Raw genomic sequence first — 20710 nt, 5'->3', positions numbered from 1 at the left:
ACAGTATTTCACGATATGGACCTCCCAGCTGGTAAATAACATGCATGTCTTGAACCGTTTCACAGTTAGCCTCTGAAAATCCGTGACCCTGCCTATGACCTTTCAAGGTCAAAGGTCATGGTGCCAAATGAAAGCCCATATATGACTTCCTATATGTTGATAATATTAAGTATCTCCTCTATCATGAACCGTTTCCCAGTTATGAGCCTCTGCAAACCTGTGACCTTGACCCCCAACCGCTAAGAAAACTATGAGAGAGACCCCATCATGTAACATATCAGTGGAAGCAGAATTGAAAGATGAACATTTTGGATTTGGTTTGAAGTAAATATGATGAATATGAAGGAAGATATCGCAAAAAAAAAATTACCTTTTTGGTGACCTTGACCGGATGACCCTCAAAATGTTGGAGATTCTATTTGAGACCGATGCCCATCTATCCTGAAAGTTTCATGAAGATTGGTCCAGCTGTTTTTCTGTAATGTTCCTCATTCTCATCTCATTATCTCTAGCCGCTTTATCCTGTTCTACAGGGTCGCAGGCAAGCTGGAGCCTATCCCAGCTGACTACGGGCGAAAGGCGGGGTACACCCTGGACAAGTCGCCAGGTCATCACAGGGCTGACACATAGACACAGACAACCATTCACACCTATGGTCAATTTAGAGTCACCAGTTAACCTAACCTGCATGTCTTTGGACTGTGGGGGAAACCGGAGCACCCGGAGGAAACCCACGCGGACACGGGGAGAACATGCAAACTCCACACAGAAAGGCCCTCGCCGGCCCCGGGGCTCGAACCCAGGACCTTCTTGCTGTGAGGCGACAGCGCTAACCACTACACCACCGTGCCGCCCTGTAATGTTCCTAACAAAAAAAAAAACCCACAAAGAAATCCCACCAAAAACAATACCTCGCCCCCTGGTGGACTCCGTCCTGGGTGAGATAATTAAACATCCAGTCTGATTTTCTGTGTGTGTGTGTGAAGGTTTTTACTTGATACACTCTCTTGGGACTTTATAAAAACTTGACCTGACTCTTAATCACTGACTTAAACACTGTTTATTTTACTCTGATGATGATCTCGCTAGTTTTTATTATTAAATGTTAAACATTTTAAGTGAAGACATGAATGAACACAATTTTCAAGCATGCTTTTATAACTACAAAATACAGCTGCAAAACGGAAATTTTTGGAGGCCATTCGCAAGTAGGGCCCCGGGGGCCAATTTCTGCCATGTTACACAGGATACTAAAGAGAAAATATGTTCACATAACTTTCAAGAGATGTGCGATCAAGTTTCATGTTGTGCCTTTGCTTCCTCCCAAATCCGAGCAGCAAATCTCATCTCATCTAATTAATAAGAAAAACCCAAACGATTTGAATATTTTCTCTAGTCGCCAGTGCTTGGACCCCTAAAAAATAAAAAAAAAATCATAATTCACCTTACTGACATGGAACTGATCAGCTTTTGAAAGTTTCTACAGATCTCTAGTGGAAATCAGTGTTTGCAGCTTGCAGCCAGAGATTATGAATATGTGTGTCGGGAAAGACGAAGGGATCATTTCTCTGTTTGTCCTTTAATCACTCAATTATATTTGTGCAGTGGGTGAGGAGGAACACACACACACACACACACACACACACTCCTAATGATGCGTGGCTGGAGACCGTGGCTCTTTTGGATCACCTGCTTGGTGTTTGAGTTTCTCCAGTATGGTGAGTAAAATTTCAGTGTCCATTTGTGTATCTGTTCGTTCAAAATAATCGTCATTGTAATGTAATAAATTTACGAGGAGCAATCTACAGGTGTACTTTAACAAGGGAAGGTTGGATGATTTTTTTTTTAAACAAATATATACAGCAATACAGAATTCAATAATAAAGTTTTTAATGAACTTGAATTTAACTTTTTGCATCAACAAAATATAGTTTTGGTGTTAAGACGATACAACTATACACTGCCTCCTAAGGACGATGATTTAAAACCTGGTATTGTTTTTGAGCTTTGTGTATTTTATTTTATAATGTTTTTTATATTTGAATATTTATTAGTTGATGTGTTATTTGAGAGATTGTCACGAAGCATGGACCTTCTTCTTTCTTATGCAGTGTGTACTGTCGAGCTTGTCAACTGTAATTATGGCTTGATATTCATAATGTCGTCTCCCCCCCACCCCCACATGCACACACACAAAAGAAAGGGCCTGGAGATGGTACAGTGGTGGGGGGGCACATCATTATTGTAATGAGACATGAGCATGTGTGAGGATGAAGGTCAGGGCATGAGGAATGCTGCGGAATGAAAAGGCGTGCATATTTTTTCATATTTTATCTTTTGTGTTTCTGAACTACATTAAAAATTCCAGTTTATGACCTTTTTTTTTTTTATCCCCCACTGGCTGAAAAGCCCAAAGGGGGATTATGTCATGGCGATGTCCGTCCATCTGTCTGTCCGTCCGGGGAAACCTTCTGAAATCAACTCCTCTCACAATTTTTGGAGGAATTTCACGAAACTTGGCAGGATTCTTTCTTATATGTTGGTGATATGCAGATTGTAATTTCGTTAAATTGGGCCCCATTTTACCAGAGTTACAGCCCTTAATTAACAAAATTATACTTTGACAATTTCATGAAGGTGTGCTTGCCTTGTGACATCAACTCCTTTCACAATTGTTGGAGGAATTTCACGAAACTTGGCAAAAGGCCTTGTTATATGTCGGTAGTACACGTATATTGTAATTTTGTTCAATTCAGTCGCATTTTACCAGAGTTACAGCCCTTGATTAACAACCTTGTACTTTCACAATTTCATGAAGGTGTGCCTGCATTCTGAAATCAACTCCTCTCACAATTTTTGGATGAATTTCTTGAAGCTTGGCAAAAGGCCTTGTTATATGACAGTAGTACGCAGATTGCGATTTAATTTCGTTTGTGAAAATTTTCCCAGAGTTTTGACCCTTGTACTTTTGACAATTTCATGAGGATGTACGTTCTTCTGAAATCAACTCCTCACATAATTTGTGGAGGATTTTCACCAAACTTGGTAAAAGGCTTTGTTATATGACAGTTATACGCATATTGAAATTTCGTTTAATTTGGGCAAATTTTACCAGAGTTATGCTCTTGATTATTAACAAACTTGTACTTTGGCAATTTCATCAAGGTGTGCTTGCTTTCTGAAATCAACTTCCCTCACAATTTTTATCCCCCGCTGGCCGAAAGGCCCGAAGAGGGATTATGTCGTGGTGATGTCCGTCCGTCCGTCTGTCCGTCCGTCCCGGGAAGGGCACTCACTTTCTGAAATCAACTCCTCTCACAATTTTTGGAGGAATTTCACGAAACGTGGCAGGATTCTTTGTTATATGTCGGTAATACACACATTGCAATTTCATTCAATTCAGTGGCATTTTACCAGAGTTATGGCTGAGTTGCCAGCGGGGGATATTGTGCTCTCAGAGCACTCTTGTTGACATAATTTCTGTGCTTGCTACTGAGAATGCAACTCTTTCTTTCAAACGCATGATCTGCCTTTTACTATTTATGTAATAATATTCATCTCTTTACACGGTCCCTGGCACATTATATTTCTAGGAGAACCATTTGCACGTCCTCTTGAAGGAAATGCAGTTAGACGAAAGCAAACCCGAGACAGAATTACCCAGAACATGTTGTATTTCCGAGGAACCTGTTGTGATTGACGCATACTTATTTAAAAGAAAGTTAAATGCATTTGTTAGTCAATGAAAAAGTGTAAGTCAATATTGTGAACGGTTATTAGTTAGTTCTTGTTCATATTTTTCATACTTTACACTTTTTTCTGTTGAGTATGTAGCTTTTTATTATGCATTTTTTTTTAACAATTGTACATTTGTCTTTGTGGGTTATAATCAATTGATTTCTTATTTGTAAGAATCTGTTCTTTTCAGAGCGTTTATGTCTTGCAGATGTTTCTTTGCTGACATCGTAATTGTTTATTAATGCTTTATTAATTTTATTAATACTTTACAACACCAAAACAGAAGCATACTACATTTAGCTTGCAAAACTAGTTTACTTTCTTGCATACTTTTTTTTTGTTCTTAGTATGCATACTCATTTTGCATTCTTAGTATGCATACTTATTTTTTGAGTATACATACTTATTTCACATACTTGTTTTTAACTATATATTTGAAGTGTGCTGTAAGGTTTTATTCCTTTGTAAGGATAAATAATTATAAGTATTTATTCTTGACCAAGGAGGGCAGTGATTTATTTTGTGACAGAATTGTAGGGATTTATTCTTGATATTGTTCTGTTCTGTTCTGTTCTATTTTGCTGTTTCGGCTGGAGGGCATTGAATTCTTCTGTCTCCTGTGTAACTTGACCAAGTTACTGTGTGACCTTCTGTCTAAGCTAGACACATTGCTCGAGATGTAATATTGATATATTTTGGAACATTCTATCAGAATATATTGCCCTGTGCTATCTCTGACCTAAGGTTGTGCGTAAATGTTGATATCTGTTAGAACATCTGCTAATGAAATGTACACAGGATATATTTTCACTCGCATCCCTTTCCGACCCACACACACCCACAGCTGCATATCCAACGTGTATTTGGGATTAAAAGTTAGATTTAAAGCCATGATTTAAGTTAGTTTTATAGCTACACGTGATTTAGGATTGTTAGATTTAACCAGTCTCTTCAGTGTTGAAATTGAAATGATTGAATGTTAGATTTAAAGCTGCATTAAGTGATTCATGTTAGTTTTATAGATTTATATTAGCCTTATTGCTGCACAAGGTGATTTTAATATTTTAGAGCTTTTTAAGATCCTTTATTATTTTAGACTATTACATATACTATAACAGTGATTTTAAACTATTCCTGTGTAACCTGACCTTCGTCCAGTAGAGAAGACACTTCTTTGTTAGATTAAACATAGTCTTTGTTTAAAATTGTCATGATTGATCCAAGGTTTCACTCACATACACACATATAAAACCCCTGTATACTCTCGTCTTGGGGGGACTTGTGAATAAAGATTGCGAACTAAGGATTGTGGGGTTCCTTTCTTTTTTTCTGCGACTCACCCCCAGACGTCTGGGTGACATGAGGGGACTGATCTCGAGATGGTGAGGGCCAGAGATGGAAAAAAAAAAAAAAACTAACATATGCATATCTATTTTTAAGTACAATGGATATAAAATTGTACACACCCCATTAAAATGATCAGTTTTTCTAATGTAAAAAATGAGACCACGATAAATAATTTCAAAACTTTTCCCACCTTTTAATGTGACCTATAATCTGTACAATTCAACTGAAAAACAAACAAATCTATTTGGGGGGAAAACATAAAACATACAATAAGCTGGTTGCATAAGTGTGCACACCCTTAACCTAATACTTTGCTGAAGCACCTTTTGATTTAATTACAGCATTCAGTCTTTTTGGGTTCACACCTGCCATCAATTTGATTAACTCCAAATAAAGTTCAGACATTTCCTCAGTTGCATCCTCCAGCAAAAGCCAGCGTTCACAGAGAGCTTACAAAGCATCAAAGGGATCTCATCGTTGAACAATATCAGTCAGGAGAAGGGGACAAAAACATTTCCATGGCATTAGATATACCATGGAGCACAGTGAAGACAGTCATCAAGAAGTGGAGAAAATATGGGACAACAGTGACATTACTGAGAACTGGACGTCCCTCCAAACTTGATGAAAAGACAAGATGAAAACTGGTCAGGGAGGCTAACAAGAGGCCTACAGCAACACTGAAGGAGCTGCAGGAATTTCTGGCAAGTACTGGTTGTGTACTACACGTGATGATAATGTAGTACGTAACTGGGGGGGGATGTTTTTTTATTTATTTGTTTGTGCATCAATTTAGGATGGTTTTAACAATATATTTCATTGTGTTTTAGTACTTGAAATATAGGAACATTCTTAAAATGATTAATTTGCAGATTTATTTACTTTTATTATGTTTGTTTTTGCAAATGAATTATTTTGCTTGCTTTTTGAAAATGCAAATTTATTTCCCATGTTTTTTACTTACATTTTTCGTATACATGCTTAATTTCTTTTACCTATGCATATTTTTTAGCAGAGTATTTTAATATAGAAACCTTTTTTGTGCATCTATCCAGAATGCTTTTAAAAATATATTTCCTTCACATCCAAGTATTTGAAAACGAGAAATACGCCTGCATATTTAATTTCACGTACTTAAGTTTTTAACTATGCATTCTTATGTTGTATACTTCTTATTCTTTAGAATACGTGTTTATTTTCCATATTAATTTCTTAATCTGTTTTTTTTTTTTTAGTATTCAATACTTGTACATAATTTTTGCACATTTAATTAAATTAACTTTTCAGCACAGCTTTAAAAACATTTCCTTTTATACATTTTCAGAAATATTTGAAATGTAGCAAATGTAAAAATAAAATAAAATAAATTGCAAATCTATCTTGTGAATGATTTACTAGCGAGTACTCATTTCCATGTTTTGGTTTATACTTTCTTGTGTTGTGTGTTATGTCTAACACACTTCTAGAAATTCTACAGAGACAGACACTTTCTACATTTTGCTTGCAAAAATTATTTCACACTTATCTGTAGTGTATATATATATTCTCATTTTTAAGTATGCATGTTTATTTTTTGACTGCGTATTTGAGTAAGAAGTGTACTGCATTTTGTTTTTAAGCACAATTTGACTGCTTTTTTGCATACTTTAAAAAAAAGTGTGCATGCTTATCTCTTAAGTATGCATTTGTGGTATGTGTACTTAAAAAAAAAAAAAAAAAAAAGTGTGCATTTTTAATATGGAAACTTATTTTGTTGCCAGAAAGGTTTTTAACAATATAGGAACCTCTTGCATTTATTTTAATGCTTATTTATTTCTTAGTATATTCAGTATAAGTAAATTGCGCATATGCTTATTTTTTAAAGGCATATTTATTTTCCATATTATTTTTAATATACATGCTGTACTTATTTTACTAATCAATAAGTATATAAATTAAGTATGCATACAAAAAATGATATGCATAAAATATTCGAAGTAGATCTGTATGAAAAATGTGGCATTCTTTTGTCTTGGTAGTGTTTCAGTATGTCACGAAAACATGAATATGCATTAATAAAGTCATCAAAGAAACATCTGCAAGAATTATCGTGTATATTGTAGAGCTTGTATCTTATAACTGGGAGAAAGTGAAATATCAGTGTACATGATAAAAGCTGATTCCTCCAAAAGACGAATGAACATATAAAGAAAATGAAATGTTTGTTACATACCCTTTGAATACTTTCTCACACATACTTTTTTTTTTCAGCATGCATACTTATTTTTGCATACTATTTTTAATATTTGTTGGGAACCATTTCTGGCTCCTGAAGTTGAGGAATGTCCTGTGCTGGCAAAAAACTGGAGGAGTGTGATGGCGGCTTTCTTTTGTGTGTGTGTGTGTGTGTAGATGCAGTGCATGTAGCAGTGAGGGAGTCCAGTGTAGACGTGGTGCAGGGCGACTCAGTCACTTTACCCTGCTCCTTTTTCACCATGAGCCCCCTGATCCACCTCAGCATCATCTGGACCCTGACTCCTTTCTCTGACCAAGACAATCCCACACAGGTATCACATTCTGAACACTACATAGGACATGTGACTGTTTATCATTCAAATAAAAATCACATTTCCTTAATTCGCTATCAACCATCACAGCTTTGTACTGGAAAGACACTGTCCTTTATTATTCGTGACAGAGACTATAAAACAATCCACAATTTTTCAACAACATACAGTGGTGCTTGAAAGTTTGTGAACCCTTTAAAATTTTCTATATTTCTGCAAAAATATGATCTAAAACATCATCAGATTTTCACACAAGTCCTAAAAGTAGATAAAGAGAACCCAGTTAAACAAATGAGACAAAAATATTATACTTGGTCATTTATTTATTGAGGAAAATTATCCAATATTACATATGTGAGTGGCAAAAGTATGTGAACCTCTAGGATTAGCAGTTAATCTGAAGGTGAAATTAGAGTCAGGTGTTTTCAATCAATGGGATGACAATCAGGTGTGAGTGGGCACCCTGTTTTATTTAAAGAACAGGGATCTATCAAAGTCTGATCTTCACAACACACGTTTGTGGAAGTGTATCATGGCACGAACAAAGGAGATTTCTGAGGACCTCAGGAAAAGCGTTGTTGATGCTCATCAGGCTGGAAAAGGTTACAAAACCATCTCTAAAGAGTTTGGACTCCACCAATCCACAGTCAGACAGATTGTGTACAAATGGAGGAAATTCAAGACCATTGTTACCCTCCCCAGGAGTGGTCGACCAACAAAGATCACTCCAAGAGCAAGGCGTGTAATAGTCGGCGAGGTCACAAAGGACCCCAGGATAACTTTTCTAAGCAACTGAAGGCCTCTCTCACATTGGCTAATGTTCATGTTCATGAGTCCACCATCAGGAGAACACTGAACAACGATGGTGTGCATGGCAGGGTTGCAAGGAGAAAGCCACTGCTCTCTAAAAAGAACATTGCTGCTCATCTGCAGTTTGCTAAAGATCACGTGGACAAGTCAGAAGGCTATTGGAAAAATGTTTGTGGATGGATGAGACCAAAATAGAACTTTTTGGTTTAAATGAGGAGAAGCATTATGTTTGGAGAAAGGAAAACACTGCATTCCAGCATAAGAACCTTATCCCATCTGTGAAACATGGTGGTGGTAGTATCATGGTTTGGGCCTATTTTGCTGCATCTGGGCCAGGACGGCTTGCCATCAGTGATGTAACAATGAATTCTGAATTATACCAGCAAATTCTAAAGGAAAATGTCAGGACATCTGTCCATGAACTGAATCTCAAGAGAAGGCGGGTCATGCAGCAAGACAACGACCCTAAGCACACAAGTCGTTCTACCAAAGAATGGTTAAAGAAGAATAAAGTGAATGTTTTGGAATGGCCAAGTCAAAGTCCTGACCTTAATCCAATCGAAATATTGTGGAAGGACCTGAAGCGAGCAGTTCATGTGAGGAAACCCACCAACATCCCAGAGTTGAAGCTGTTCTGTATGGAGGAATGGGCTAAAATTCCTCCAAGCCGGTGTGCAGGACTGATCAACAGTTACCGGAAACGTTTAGTTGCAGTTATTGCTGCACAAGGGGGTCACACCAGATACTGAAAGCAAAGGTTCAGATACTTTTGCCACTCACAGATATGTAATATTGGATCATTTTCCTCAATAAATAAATGAGCAAGTATAATATTTTTGTCTCATTTGTTTAACCGGGTTCTCTTTATCTACTTTTAGGACTTGTGTGAAAATCTGATGATGTTTTAGGTCATATTTATGCAGAAATATAGAAAATTCTAAAGGGTTCACAAACTTTCAAGCACCACTGTATACAGTACTAAGACATATTATAAAGTTATGAAGGTTTTTTTTAATTACATTTGTGTTTGAATTGAAATGAAGTTTATTTTGTTGTACATTTCTTCATCATATCTGAACCTCAGCACCATAACCTGGAACATCTTAATGTCTGCATCTTCACCTTACTGTTCCACTCAAATTTCCAGATCAACGTCATTGGCTCCCATTTATTATCTCAGAGATGAACTGTTCTCACATACCATATCTACTCCAGGTGATCGTGTATGATCAGGGGCAGGTGATCGAAAGCCCCTCCTTCATCGGCAGGGTGGAGTTTGCTGACATACCCTGGAACGCTGATCTGATCCTGAATGAAACGCGTGTTTCTGATGCTGGCGTCTATCGTTGTGTGGTGAGCAATCCCCCAGAGACGGGTGACCCTGGAATCGGAGAACTCAGCCTCACAGTCCTGGGTAAGAACCATTTAACTAACACTTGGCTCCCAAGAAGGCTGTCTGAAACTACACAGCTTTATATGGTCATATGTCCGTGCATGTCATTACTCCAGCTCGTATCTGGCATACATTTGGAGAGGCAGATGGCTCTCAACAAAAATGTTTAGGAAAAAGAATGATTTTAGCATTCTACACTGACCATGGAAGGTTTCTTTTCTTTTACTCTAAGAGCATCTTATTCCTTTCACTTTCTTCTTCAGTAGTAAGGGTCTGTTTTATATACTTTTTGTATAAGAACCATAAGGCATTTTGTTTTCAAACACAACTGCACTGCTTTTGTGCATACTTATTTTAAGTATGCATGCATACTCCATCCATCATCTGTAGCCACTTATCCCGCACAGGGTCGCAGGCAAGCTGGAGCCTATCCCAGTTGACTATGGGTGAGAGGCGGGGTACAAATCGCCAGGTTATCGCAGGGCTGACACATAGAGACAAACCACCATTCACATTCACACCTACGGTCAATTTAGAGTCACCAGTTAACCTAACCTGCATGTCTTTGGACTGTGGGGGAAACCGGAGCACCCGGAGGAAACCCACGCGGACACGGGGAGAACATGCAAACTCCACACAGAAAGGCCCTTGTTGGCCACGGGGCTCGAACCCAGAACCTTCGTGCTGTGAGGCGACAGTGCTAGCCACTACACCACCGTCCCACCAGTATACATACTTATTTTTTGAATATGCATACTTAAAAAATGAGTTGTTAAAAGCACTATACAAATGACTTGACGAATATGAATACTTAAATGCATACTTAAAAATGAATATACATTTGAAGTATAGAAACATTTTGTTGCCATGATGGGTTTTTTTTAACAAATATAGGAACCCTCTTGCATTTATTTAAATACTTAGTACAGTACAGAGGTGGACAAAGTACCCAACTTCATTACTTAAGTCAAAGTACAGATCCCGCTGGTCAAATGTTACTCTGATACAAATGAAGGGTGTCCAGTCAAATTTTTACTTAAGTTAAAGTACTGAAGTACTTGCTTTTAAAAATACTTAAGTATTAAAAGTACATTTTCTGTCAACGCATCATTGTATTATTGCCACAAAGCTTACAAAACCTAACGCCGTTACCAAAGACAGAAATGTGAATTCACAAAATGAGCGCATGCTGTGCCATCATGGTGGTTTAACGTTAAGCTAGCTAGTCAGTGAAACTCCACCTGACATGCTAGCAAACTCTTTTCAAACTCGAAATCGTATTGGGTAGCTAACGCTACTAGAAAAGAAAGATTTCTACATTGCTTATTTGGCAAGATTATGCTAAAACATATATTTCTGAAAGGACTTCAGATAAGTTAACGTTATTCATGTTCGCGTAACTCCGTTTCTACATGCTAACTAACAGTGTCCAAGTTAACTAGCTATGTGTAATCGTTAGCCGTGGACAAGGCGATGGCAACTTGGTGGGCAAATCCATAGAAAGTCATTTGACTAACCAGACTGCATAGCTATTGCAACGTTATCGCTAGCTCTAAAAGCACAGACAACTTCACTGCAAGCTTTCTCTTGGAATAAAATGTTTACACACCTCAATATGCTTCCGCAGGTCGGTTGGCGAGTTTTTGTAGGCTGTGATGTGGTTTGTTTTCGGCAAACATTTAAAACAAAACAAATCTTTAACCCTTTCAGGAAACTGAAACATGGGTTCATGGGCCATGAGTGCGTGCATTCTTCAGAAGAACTGCCTTCTTCCATTCTGCCATCAACTGATTGTGTTCAAATAACACTGCGGAGAAATCACTGAACATGATTTGATCCAGTCTATGGACGTGACGTGACCCTAGTGATTACTAATAGACTGATAGACAATGTCACCAGTGAAAAAAAACATCCACTTTCAAAGCTGCTTCATAGTAACGAGGACCTTGACAGAAATGTAGTGGCGTGAAAAGTACGATATTTGCCTTTCAAAAGTAGTGAAGTTAAAGTCAGAAGTTAAAAAAAAACACTCAAGTAAAGTACAGATACTCAAGTAAATGTACTTTGTTACTGTCCACCTCTGGTACTGTATATTAAGTATATTGCATATGTTTATTTTCTTCATTATGCATATTTATTAATAAGTATACAAATTAAAAAAATAGTACCTATGCATAAATGTATTCAAAGTAGATCTGCATGCAAAACGCAGTATTCTTCTGTCTTCGACATTATGAGAGGCCTCAACAAAAATGTCCATTTTTGGAAAATGGATCAGTTCAGGGGGAGGCACGGTGGTGTCGTGGTTAGCACTGTTGCCTCACAGCAAGAAGGTTCTGGGTTCGAGCCCAGTGGCCACCGAGGGCCTTTCTGTGTGGAGTTTGCATGTTCTCTCCGTGTCCGCGTGGGTTTCCTCCGGGTGCTCCGGTTTCCCCCACAGTCCAAAGACATGCAGGTTAGGTTAACTGGTGACTCTAAATTGAGCGTAGGTGTGAATGTGAGTGTGAATGGTTGTCTGTGTGTGTCAGCCCTGTGATGACCTGGCGACTTGTCCAGGGTGTACCCCGCCTCTCACCCATAGTCAACTGGGATAGGCTCCAGCTTGCCTGCGACCCTGTAGAACAGGATAAGTGGCTACAGATAATGGATGGATGGATGAGTTCAGGGGGTGGCACGGTGGTGTAGTGGTTAGCGCTGTTGCCTCACAGCAAGAAGGTTCTGGGTTCGAGCCCAGCAGCCGACAGGGGCCTTTCTGTGTGGAGTTTGCATGTTCTCCCCGTGTCTGTTTCCCCCACAGTCCAAAGACATGCAGGTTAGGTTAACTGGTGACTCTAAATTGACCGTAGGTGTGAATGGTTGGTTGTCAGTCCTGTGATGATCTGGCGACTTGTCCAGGGTGTACCCTGCCTCTCACCCATAGTTAGCTGGGATAGGCGCCAGTTTGCCCATGACCCTGCACAGGATAAGCGGTTATGGATGGATGATTTCATGGTTCTACACTGACTCTGGAAGGTTTTTACCCCTCTATGAGCATCTTATTCCTTTCACTGAAGTTGTATGAACTACATCAGTAGGGAGGGTCTATTTAGATACTTTATCAAAGGATTGATTAAAGGAGCGGTTTATCATTTTTACAGCCCTCTGCAGCCTAAAGGGCAAATTACAGCTGCTTTTTCTAAAGTAGTTTTTAATTGCACACATACAAGTTGCTATGCAGGTTATATAAAAGTACATGAATACTGTATATATCTGGCTTACTGGATGGTGGTGTGTGCTGTAGTGCTCCCGTCTCTGCCTGTGTGTATGTGGGAGGGAGATACTGATGTAGGTGGCACCGTGACATTGACATGTCTTGTAACGGAGGGCATCCCCACTCCACACATTACCTGGGAGAAGCTGGAGCCACATCACATTTTGCCCAGCAGCATGGACGGTAACAAGTACATTTCCATTAGCAGATGGAACAAACCTGACATGAATTTAAAGGCCTTGACAAGATCAAAGCCATGTCTATGCATTTATGTCTTTTTTTTCTTTAGGGGAGTTAATGGGCTTGGTGCAAATTGCAAACATGTCTGCACAGGACTCTGGTGTGTATCGCTGCTCCGTGACCAACGTTCTGGGCACAAAAAACTGCTATGTGAACCTCCCAGTGTACACACGTGAGTTTCAACCAGATCTCCCTTTCCAAATAATTCTTTCCCATGTCAAAGAACCTCCCAGATAAACATTTGAGAGGAAGCTACTCAGTCAGTGATGGATCCAAAAGAAGTGGTTCTAGCACAAGCCCACTCAAGAACCTCCTCTTGCACCTTTCTGAAGAATGTAGCTGAATGTGTCATTTTAGCCATGATCATGTTGCTCTATTCATGATTATAACGTCTCTAAGAACAGGGTTGATGGCAGCGTCTGTGTTTGTGCAGCTACAGAGACTGCCCCAGGCCTCCTGCAGGGGGTGCTAATCGCATTGTCTATGGGCCTGGTGCTGCTGAGCCTGCTGGTCCTGCTGCTGTGGCTCCACCGCTCGGCTCAGGAGAGCACATGGACGGACGGCCGTGTGGAAGAGCGCTACGACGACGTCACATACGCGTCCTCTCTAATCAAGCGTTCATTTGTTTGAGATCTTCGGACTGGAACTGCTTTTGCAGATGTAGGATGCAGTGATTAGATATTAAAAATGCAGAATAAATACAATACTGTACCTTCTATAGTGTAGACTAATATTTGCTTGTAGTGTGTAAATAAAGAGCTCAATTAAATGATCTATACATGCGTTTGTCTTGTATGCTACTGGTGCTCATCTCATCTCATTATCTCTAGCTGCTTTATCCTGTTCTGCAGGCAAGCTGGAGCCTATCCCAGCTGAGTACGGGCGAAAGGCGGGGTACACCCTGGACAAGTCGCCAGGTCATCACAGGGCTGACACATAGACACAGACAACCATTCACACTCACATTCACACCTACGGTCAATTTAGAGTCACCAGTTAACCTAACCTGCATGTCTTTGGACTGTGGGGGAAACCGGAGCACCCCGAGGAAACCCATGCGGACACGGGGAGAACATGCAAACTCCGCACAGAAAGGCCCTCGCCGGCCACGGGGCTCGAACCCGGACCTTCTTGCTGTGAGGCGACAGCGCTAACCCACTACACCACCGTGCCGCCGCTACTGGTGCTGAGTCTATTAATTAATTTTCTTCTTCTGTCAAAACTAGTGCATCAAGGCCTTATATTGATTTTTTTCCCCTTTAATGAAATTTGCTTAAAAACACTAAATTGCCCACATTCTTTTTGTAGTAGCTTTGTATTCCACCACATTTAAATAAGGGGGGAAAAATTCTTGGCATGTCCTTGCTTCTAAATTACACCACATAGCCTCCATCACTCACTTTCACCATATTTACACACGGCTTAATCAAACATTACTTTCAAAAGTAGATTGTTACATGCCAGCAAAACTCCTTCAGCTGAAATAATCATAAGCTCATAATCTTAAGACAAACAGGACTTTAAGAAAGCTGTTGGGCAAATGCAGTACATAATCATTAACTGAAGTGCCATTTTCCCAGCAGGCCCTGGTGTTCCAAGGCTCAGAAAACAAAAGCCTTTTTGATAGATATTCTGTAACTTTGGCAGAAAGAAGGCACCTTCATATTCAAGTTTTAGTGATGTATAATGAACCTAATAAAGCCAGCATGAAGCTACACCAGGGTGTGGTTTTTAAATCGCAAGCTGGTGCGCTGCAACCAGAACCAGGCGTGAAGGGTCAGCGTCTACAGGTAGGAAATATGAATATCCTGTACATTTATACCACTCTTCAAAACACAAGCAAAAGTTGCTGAGCATTATATGCAACATATCACTTCTATTAAATAATTCATGTTTAAGGGACACAACAGCCTTGAGATTTTATTTTATATTTATATATATAAAAAACATACACACTACCGTTCAAAAATTTGGGGTCACTTTGAGATTTCCTTATTTCTGAAAGAAAAGCACTGTTCTTTTCAATGACGATCACTTTAAACTAATCAGAAATCCACTCTATACATTGCTAATGTTGTAAATGACTATTCTAGCTGCAAATGTCTGGTTTTTGGTGCAATATCTCCATAGGTGTATAGAGGCCCATTTCCAGCAACTCTCACTCCAGTGTTCTAATGGTACAATGTGTTTGCTCATTGCCTCAGAAGGCTAATGGATGATTAGAAAACCCTTGTACAATCATGTTAGCACAGCTGAAAACAGTTGAGCTCTTTAGAGAAGCTATAAAACTGACCTTCCTTTGAGCAGATTGAGTTTCTGGAGCATCACATTTGTGGGGTCGATTAAATGCTCAAAATGGCCAGAAAAATGTCTTGACTATATTTTCTATTCATTTTACAACTTATGGTGGTAAATAAAAGTGTGACTTTTCATGGAAAACACAAAATTGTCTGGGTGACCCCAAACTTTTGAACGGTAGTGTGTGTATATATATATAAAAACATTTTTGACCTTTAGACAAGCTGGCTGGCTTTTTTTTTTGGGGGGGGGGGGTTTAAACGAAGAGCAAAGTGGAGGAACAGTTGTGGATCAGAAAGGCACATGGACCTTACATGGCGTAGACATTTTAATTCATGCTGGTCTTGGACAGGAGAATGTCAAAAATGTCACAAAAACAGGCTGAGGACTACAGTTGACTTGCTAACTTTAGGACTGCAGTTGTCATGAACACTCAAGTTCCCATCAATGAAGAGTTTATAACATAAACGAAACTGACTTCATGTTAAAACTGTTAATGTTATAGTCATGTCTGTTGTTGCCCAAATGAGGATGGGTTCCCTTTTGAGCCTGGTTCCTCTCGAGGTTGCTTGCTCATTGGGGATAGATTAGGGATAAAATTAGCTTGTATTTTAAGTCGTTCAAATTTTGTAAAGCTGCTTTGCGACAATGCTTATTGTTAAAAGCGCTATACAAATAAACTTTAATAGTTAGAGAAGCAGCTTTGGGACCAAGAGGTCACTGGTTTGATTCCCTGGACCAGCAAGAATAGCTGAAGTGCCCTTGAGCAAGGCACCTAACCCCCAACTGTTCCCCAAACCGCTCTGGGTACGTTGTACGTCGCTCTGGATAAGAGTGTCTGCTAAATGCGTGTAATGTAACATAACACCACACCCCTGTCCCGCCATACCGGCTGTCCCTTTTACACAGATGTTGATTCCAGCTGTTACTACCAATCGTTCCAGCCCAGAGGCAGAAAAGCACAGCACAGCCTCCCCTATTCCACATTCAGACGTTTTATACAGAACACGAAGCGGAATAAAGGCGTAAGGCTAGCATCTTGAACAGACTGTGTAAAAGGGGCTAAAGAAACTTTGTTTAAAACGTTAGACCCGATCAAGCTACGAAAGTCCTGAGCAGTGAACTAAAAGAAAAGACAAGAATGCGCCGAGAGCACAATATCCCCCGCCACGGTACACCGTAAACAAAATTGCAATATGCGTATTACTGTCCTATAACAAAGCCTTTTGCCAAGGTTTGCGAAATTCCTCCAAAATTTTTGAGAGGAGTTCATTTCAGAAGGTGAGAACCCTTCGACACGACATGATCCCTTTCGGCCAGCAGGGGATTTAAAAAAAAAAAAAGTGTAAATGTCTTACTCTAAAAATATAATATATATATATAGTATTAGAAAGTCAGGAGTAAATACCATACCTAGATAAAGGGAACTTTTACTCAACATAAAAGAAATGTTGAGCATAAGCACGACTTTCACAGACCCTATACACGTGTATTTGGTTCAATCCTCAAATCTGTTTGGTCAGAAGGTATTGATTAATTTTCTATAACCTCAGTTCTGATAAGAATGCTGGCTGTAATTCAAATCCCAGGTTTATATTAATGCATTAGTAGTAACAGATCATGTCTCCAGGAACAACTAATTCACAGAGACACTCCGCACAAGCCAAGACTACTCGAACAGAAACGAGGAAAAACACGTCTTCACCGACATTGTGAAGCTTTCTGTATGGAGACATTTGGTGCATTCATGTGCTATGGGAATTATGGTAAATACCAAACGCCGACATGGAAAGCACACATGAACGCCCCCTCTTGTGGTATTTTCCACTGGGCAACTCATAGAAAATTTTGATACACGAGTTGCCGAGATGAGATGAACTTTAACCTTTTCAACATGGCGGCGAGCGGTACAAGACAAGCTTATGAACCAAGAAAGAAGTGGTTTTCACCTACGGAAAGCTGACTCACCTTTTAAACGAGTCATGTTATGTATATTATAGCCTAATACAAAATATTCTGTGGCTGTCCAAAGAACGCCAACAATGATCTAGATACTGGCTACTCTCATTGTGGCTACAGCCAAATTTCCAAAAACTGCGTGGCATTCAATGTGTTAAGAAAATCTCTACTTGTCATGATCAGGAAATATTCAGCATTATTTACCTTTTGACTTTTGATAACTCGTATTCCTGCTGCAGCTGATGAACAAGGCAATCTATAATTGTTTTAGCCCAATAACAGGCCTGATTCTGAATCTGGTCCACCATCTTTAATTTGTCAACAACAACAAAAGCATGTGAACACAACACGCTGGTAAATACCACTTCCCAACTGGAAAATATCATCTTCCCATAGCACATGAACGCAGCAATTTACTGAATGAGTCTCCAGTACCAGTAACGGCTGCAACTCTGCTTTTGACACAGGAAAGTCTTTAGGACAGCAAACTTTGTACGTTCTGGATTCTTAGGAACAAGACAAGCTGCATTTTTTTTTTTTTTATTTTAACTGCGTGAGAGAAAAGAGGCTGGTAAGGAGATGAATTTGTAACTGCTGTACTGCAAAGGAACTACTTTTCCAAACTGGATTTTCCACAACATTAACCCTTACTATAAATAATGATGGTATGACGTGTTATTTGAAAGTAACCTTCTCAACCTTTCTTCTAGCCCAAGAGCATTAGCTCAAAATTGAGTCCAACCCGGAACAAATTAGTAACAAGCTGAATTTTTCAGAATATGTTCAGAATACCCTTAGGAATAACATACTAAAAGTCCCCGGGAATCCACCTTGTGCTCTCTGAGAAATTCAAGATGGCATCCAAAATGGCCGCCGATTGGAGATTTTTCAATATCTCCGGGATAAAACATAATATAAATGCAATTAAAATGTTAAATTATATGTTCTCTCATACAAGCAATGCAAATTCACCATTGTCACACTGTTAAAATTAAAATTAACCAAGATTACAAGGTCATTAATGTGGAAATTACATGGAATTTGATGGTTGACATGATTGACAGATTAGCTTAGTAGGCTACCTACATACATGAACATAATGCAAGACAACAATTAGACATCAATTTCCTTAATATTTAGTGCATCTTTAAGCTTTGATAAAATATTTAAGGGAAATTAAATTTGAGAACTCTATCTTCTAAAACTACAATGGCAAACTGTTTCAGTACACTTCTTCAACATTCCGGCGACTTTCATGACAAAAAGGTCTGCCTCAATAAAAGCTCTTGCTTATGAACAATGAGTAGACTTAAACACTTCTCAGTGCCTCGGTTGTAATGCTTGGACCTTTGTTGTACCATCAATGAAGTAGGGAATTTATTCAAGCTTGTTTAAGGGTGGAAAAAAATTAATCTTTGAGTTTCTAGCGCCAGTCTTTACTACTAGCAATGCCAGCGTGTTCGGACAAAAAAAATGACTGAACTCAGCATGACCTTTTAACATGCCATTTTTCATTTTACACCACCAATTTACTTTAATTAATATTAATGAAAATAAGTGCTCCAACCCCTAGTAATTGTTTGTTGTTTTGTGAACAGAATAGGATGATACGGAGTGAACGAGTAACCAATGGATCCACACTATACGCAAATATACTGTTATAATAATGTGTACATTATTATTATGTCCCTCTTCTACCTCTAGGTGGCTGTAGGTTCTCCCGTATTTCCTTGTGTTTTGCTTGTTGATTGTTTTTCAGGTGTTCCCCGTTGGTGGGACGTCTCCAATTGGTCTACCTGGCATGTTGTGCATTATAAATGGGAGCTGTGACCAGGAGCAAGAGAGGGGTTGTCTTCACGCCAGCAGTTGATGCCGTTATTTACCCTTACCATATTTAGTTATTGTCTTTATTTTTATTTATTATTTCCTTATATTGTAAACCCCTTATTTGTAATAAACCCCCTAGACTTGAGCCTGTTGGTTTTTTTGGTCATTCGTGTGTTACGCTGGTGAGCTGGTTGTAACAATTATACCGTATAATGTTAAGAGCAATTCCAGCGTTATGGACGTGACACTTGAACTCAAAATGGCAACAAATGACCCAGTGCATGTTTTATTGTCTCCCAGTATTTAAACAGGTGTTGCACATTTTAAGGCTGTACCATACTGGAGAAGTGATAGAACAAGAACAATTCCCATAGTACATCTAGGGCATGCCAGAAAATGCCAATAAAAGATGCGTTATGGATGTGACAGAAAAAGTATCACTTTTCTTGGGTGACTGTACATTTTTATCAAACTCTGTGAAATCGTAAACCTAATGTCGAAATGGAGATATCCGTTTGATAGAGGGGTCCAAGGTGAATATTAAAAAATCTCTGTTTAAAATATTTTGTATTTCATGCAGAGTTTCGGAAGGAAAAGTCAGCGTTATGGATGTGACGAAATTCCGTTATGGATGTGACGCGTCTGAAATAGACATGGCATATGTTTAGAAAATCAGCAATTTAACCACCATAACCCTTTGAAAAACTCTCTAAATATCAGCTAAAACTATCAAAGTTCTTAAATGATATTTAGGATGGCTATTGTTTTGCTGTTTTGTGGATTTTAGCATACATTTCTGTGGCTTGTGGCAATAATATAGAATTGTACATGATCAAAGTTGATTTTAGCTTGGGTTTTACATAAGAAAGAAAGGCTGACAGTGACATATTAGGTGATCAAAATATTTATTTATGTATGTATTTATTTATTTGTTTATTTATTTAGTTTGTTTAGTTTGAAATTTGGGATCTCCTGTGAGGTTGACATTTACATGGAATTGCCCTCAATACACAATGTAATTAATACACGCATGTTGGAATTTACTCTCCTACCCTACAAAACATATATTCTGACCTTTTAATTGCATTAATATTTTGTTTTGGGCCTGAGATATGGGCAGATCTCCATTTGGCGGCCATTTTGGACGCCATCTTGAATTTCTCAGAGAGCACAATGGGGATTTCCGGGGACTTTTAGTACGTTATTCCTAAAGGTATTCTGAACACATTCTGAAATTTTCAGCTTGTTACTAATTTGTTCCGGGTATAAACCTATTACTCCTGGGCTATTCATCTTTCTGGG

General features: G+C 38.9%; 1 protein-coding gene across 1 annotated transcript; it reads left to right on the top strand.

The window, feature by feature from the left end:
- The first annotated feature begins 1654 nt into the window (after nt 1-1654).
- Nucleotides 1655-13954, top strand: zgc:165604 (uncharacterized protein LOC792578 homolog). The gene is made up of 6 exons (XM_060934918.1): nt 1655-1718; nt 7477-7631; nt 9657-9855; nt 13115-13267; nt 13374-13496; nt 13758-13954. The coding sequence occupies exons 1-6, from the start codon at nt 1655-1657 to the stop codon at nt 13952-13954; spliced, it is 891 nt and encodes a 296-aa protein (XP_060790901.1).
- Nucleotides 13955-20710: the final 6756 nt, after the last annotated feature.

Source organism: Neoarius graeffei, chromosome 12, assembly GCF_027579695.1.
Source record: "Neoarius graeffei isolate fNeoGra1 chromosome 12, fNeoGra1.pri, whole genome shotgun sequence".
NCBI classification, from domain to species: domain Eukaryota; kingdom Metazoa; phylum Chordata; class Actinopteri; order Siluriformes; family Ariidae; genus Neoarius; species Neoarius graeffei.
This window is presented reverse-complemented; position numbering and strand designations above follow the sequence as displayed.

What these genes read in the sequence shown, in the direction of transcription:
- zgc:165604 (XM_060934918.1), top strand. Translation starts at nt 1,655, where the DNA reads ATGCGTGGCTGGAGACCGTGGCTCTTTTGGATCACCTGCTTGGTGTTT. An exon ending in ACCAAGACAATCCCACACAG is followed by an intron (nt 7,632 to 9,656) that starts GTATCACATTCT and finishes TATCTACTCCAG; the next exon opens with GTGATCGTGTATGATCAGGG. An exon ending in ACTCAGCCTCACAGTCCTGG is followed by an intron (nt 9,856 to 13,114) that starts GTAAGAACCATT and finishes TGTGTGCTGTAG; the next exon opens with TGCTCCCGTCTCTGCCTGTG.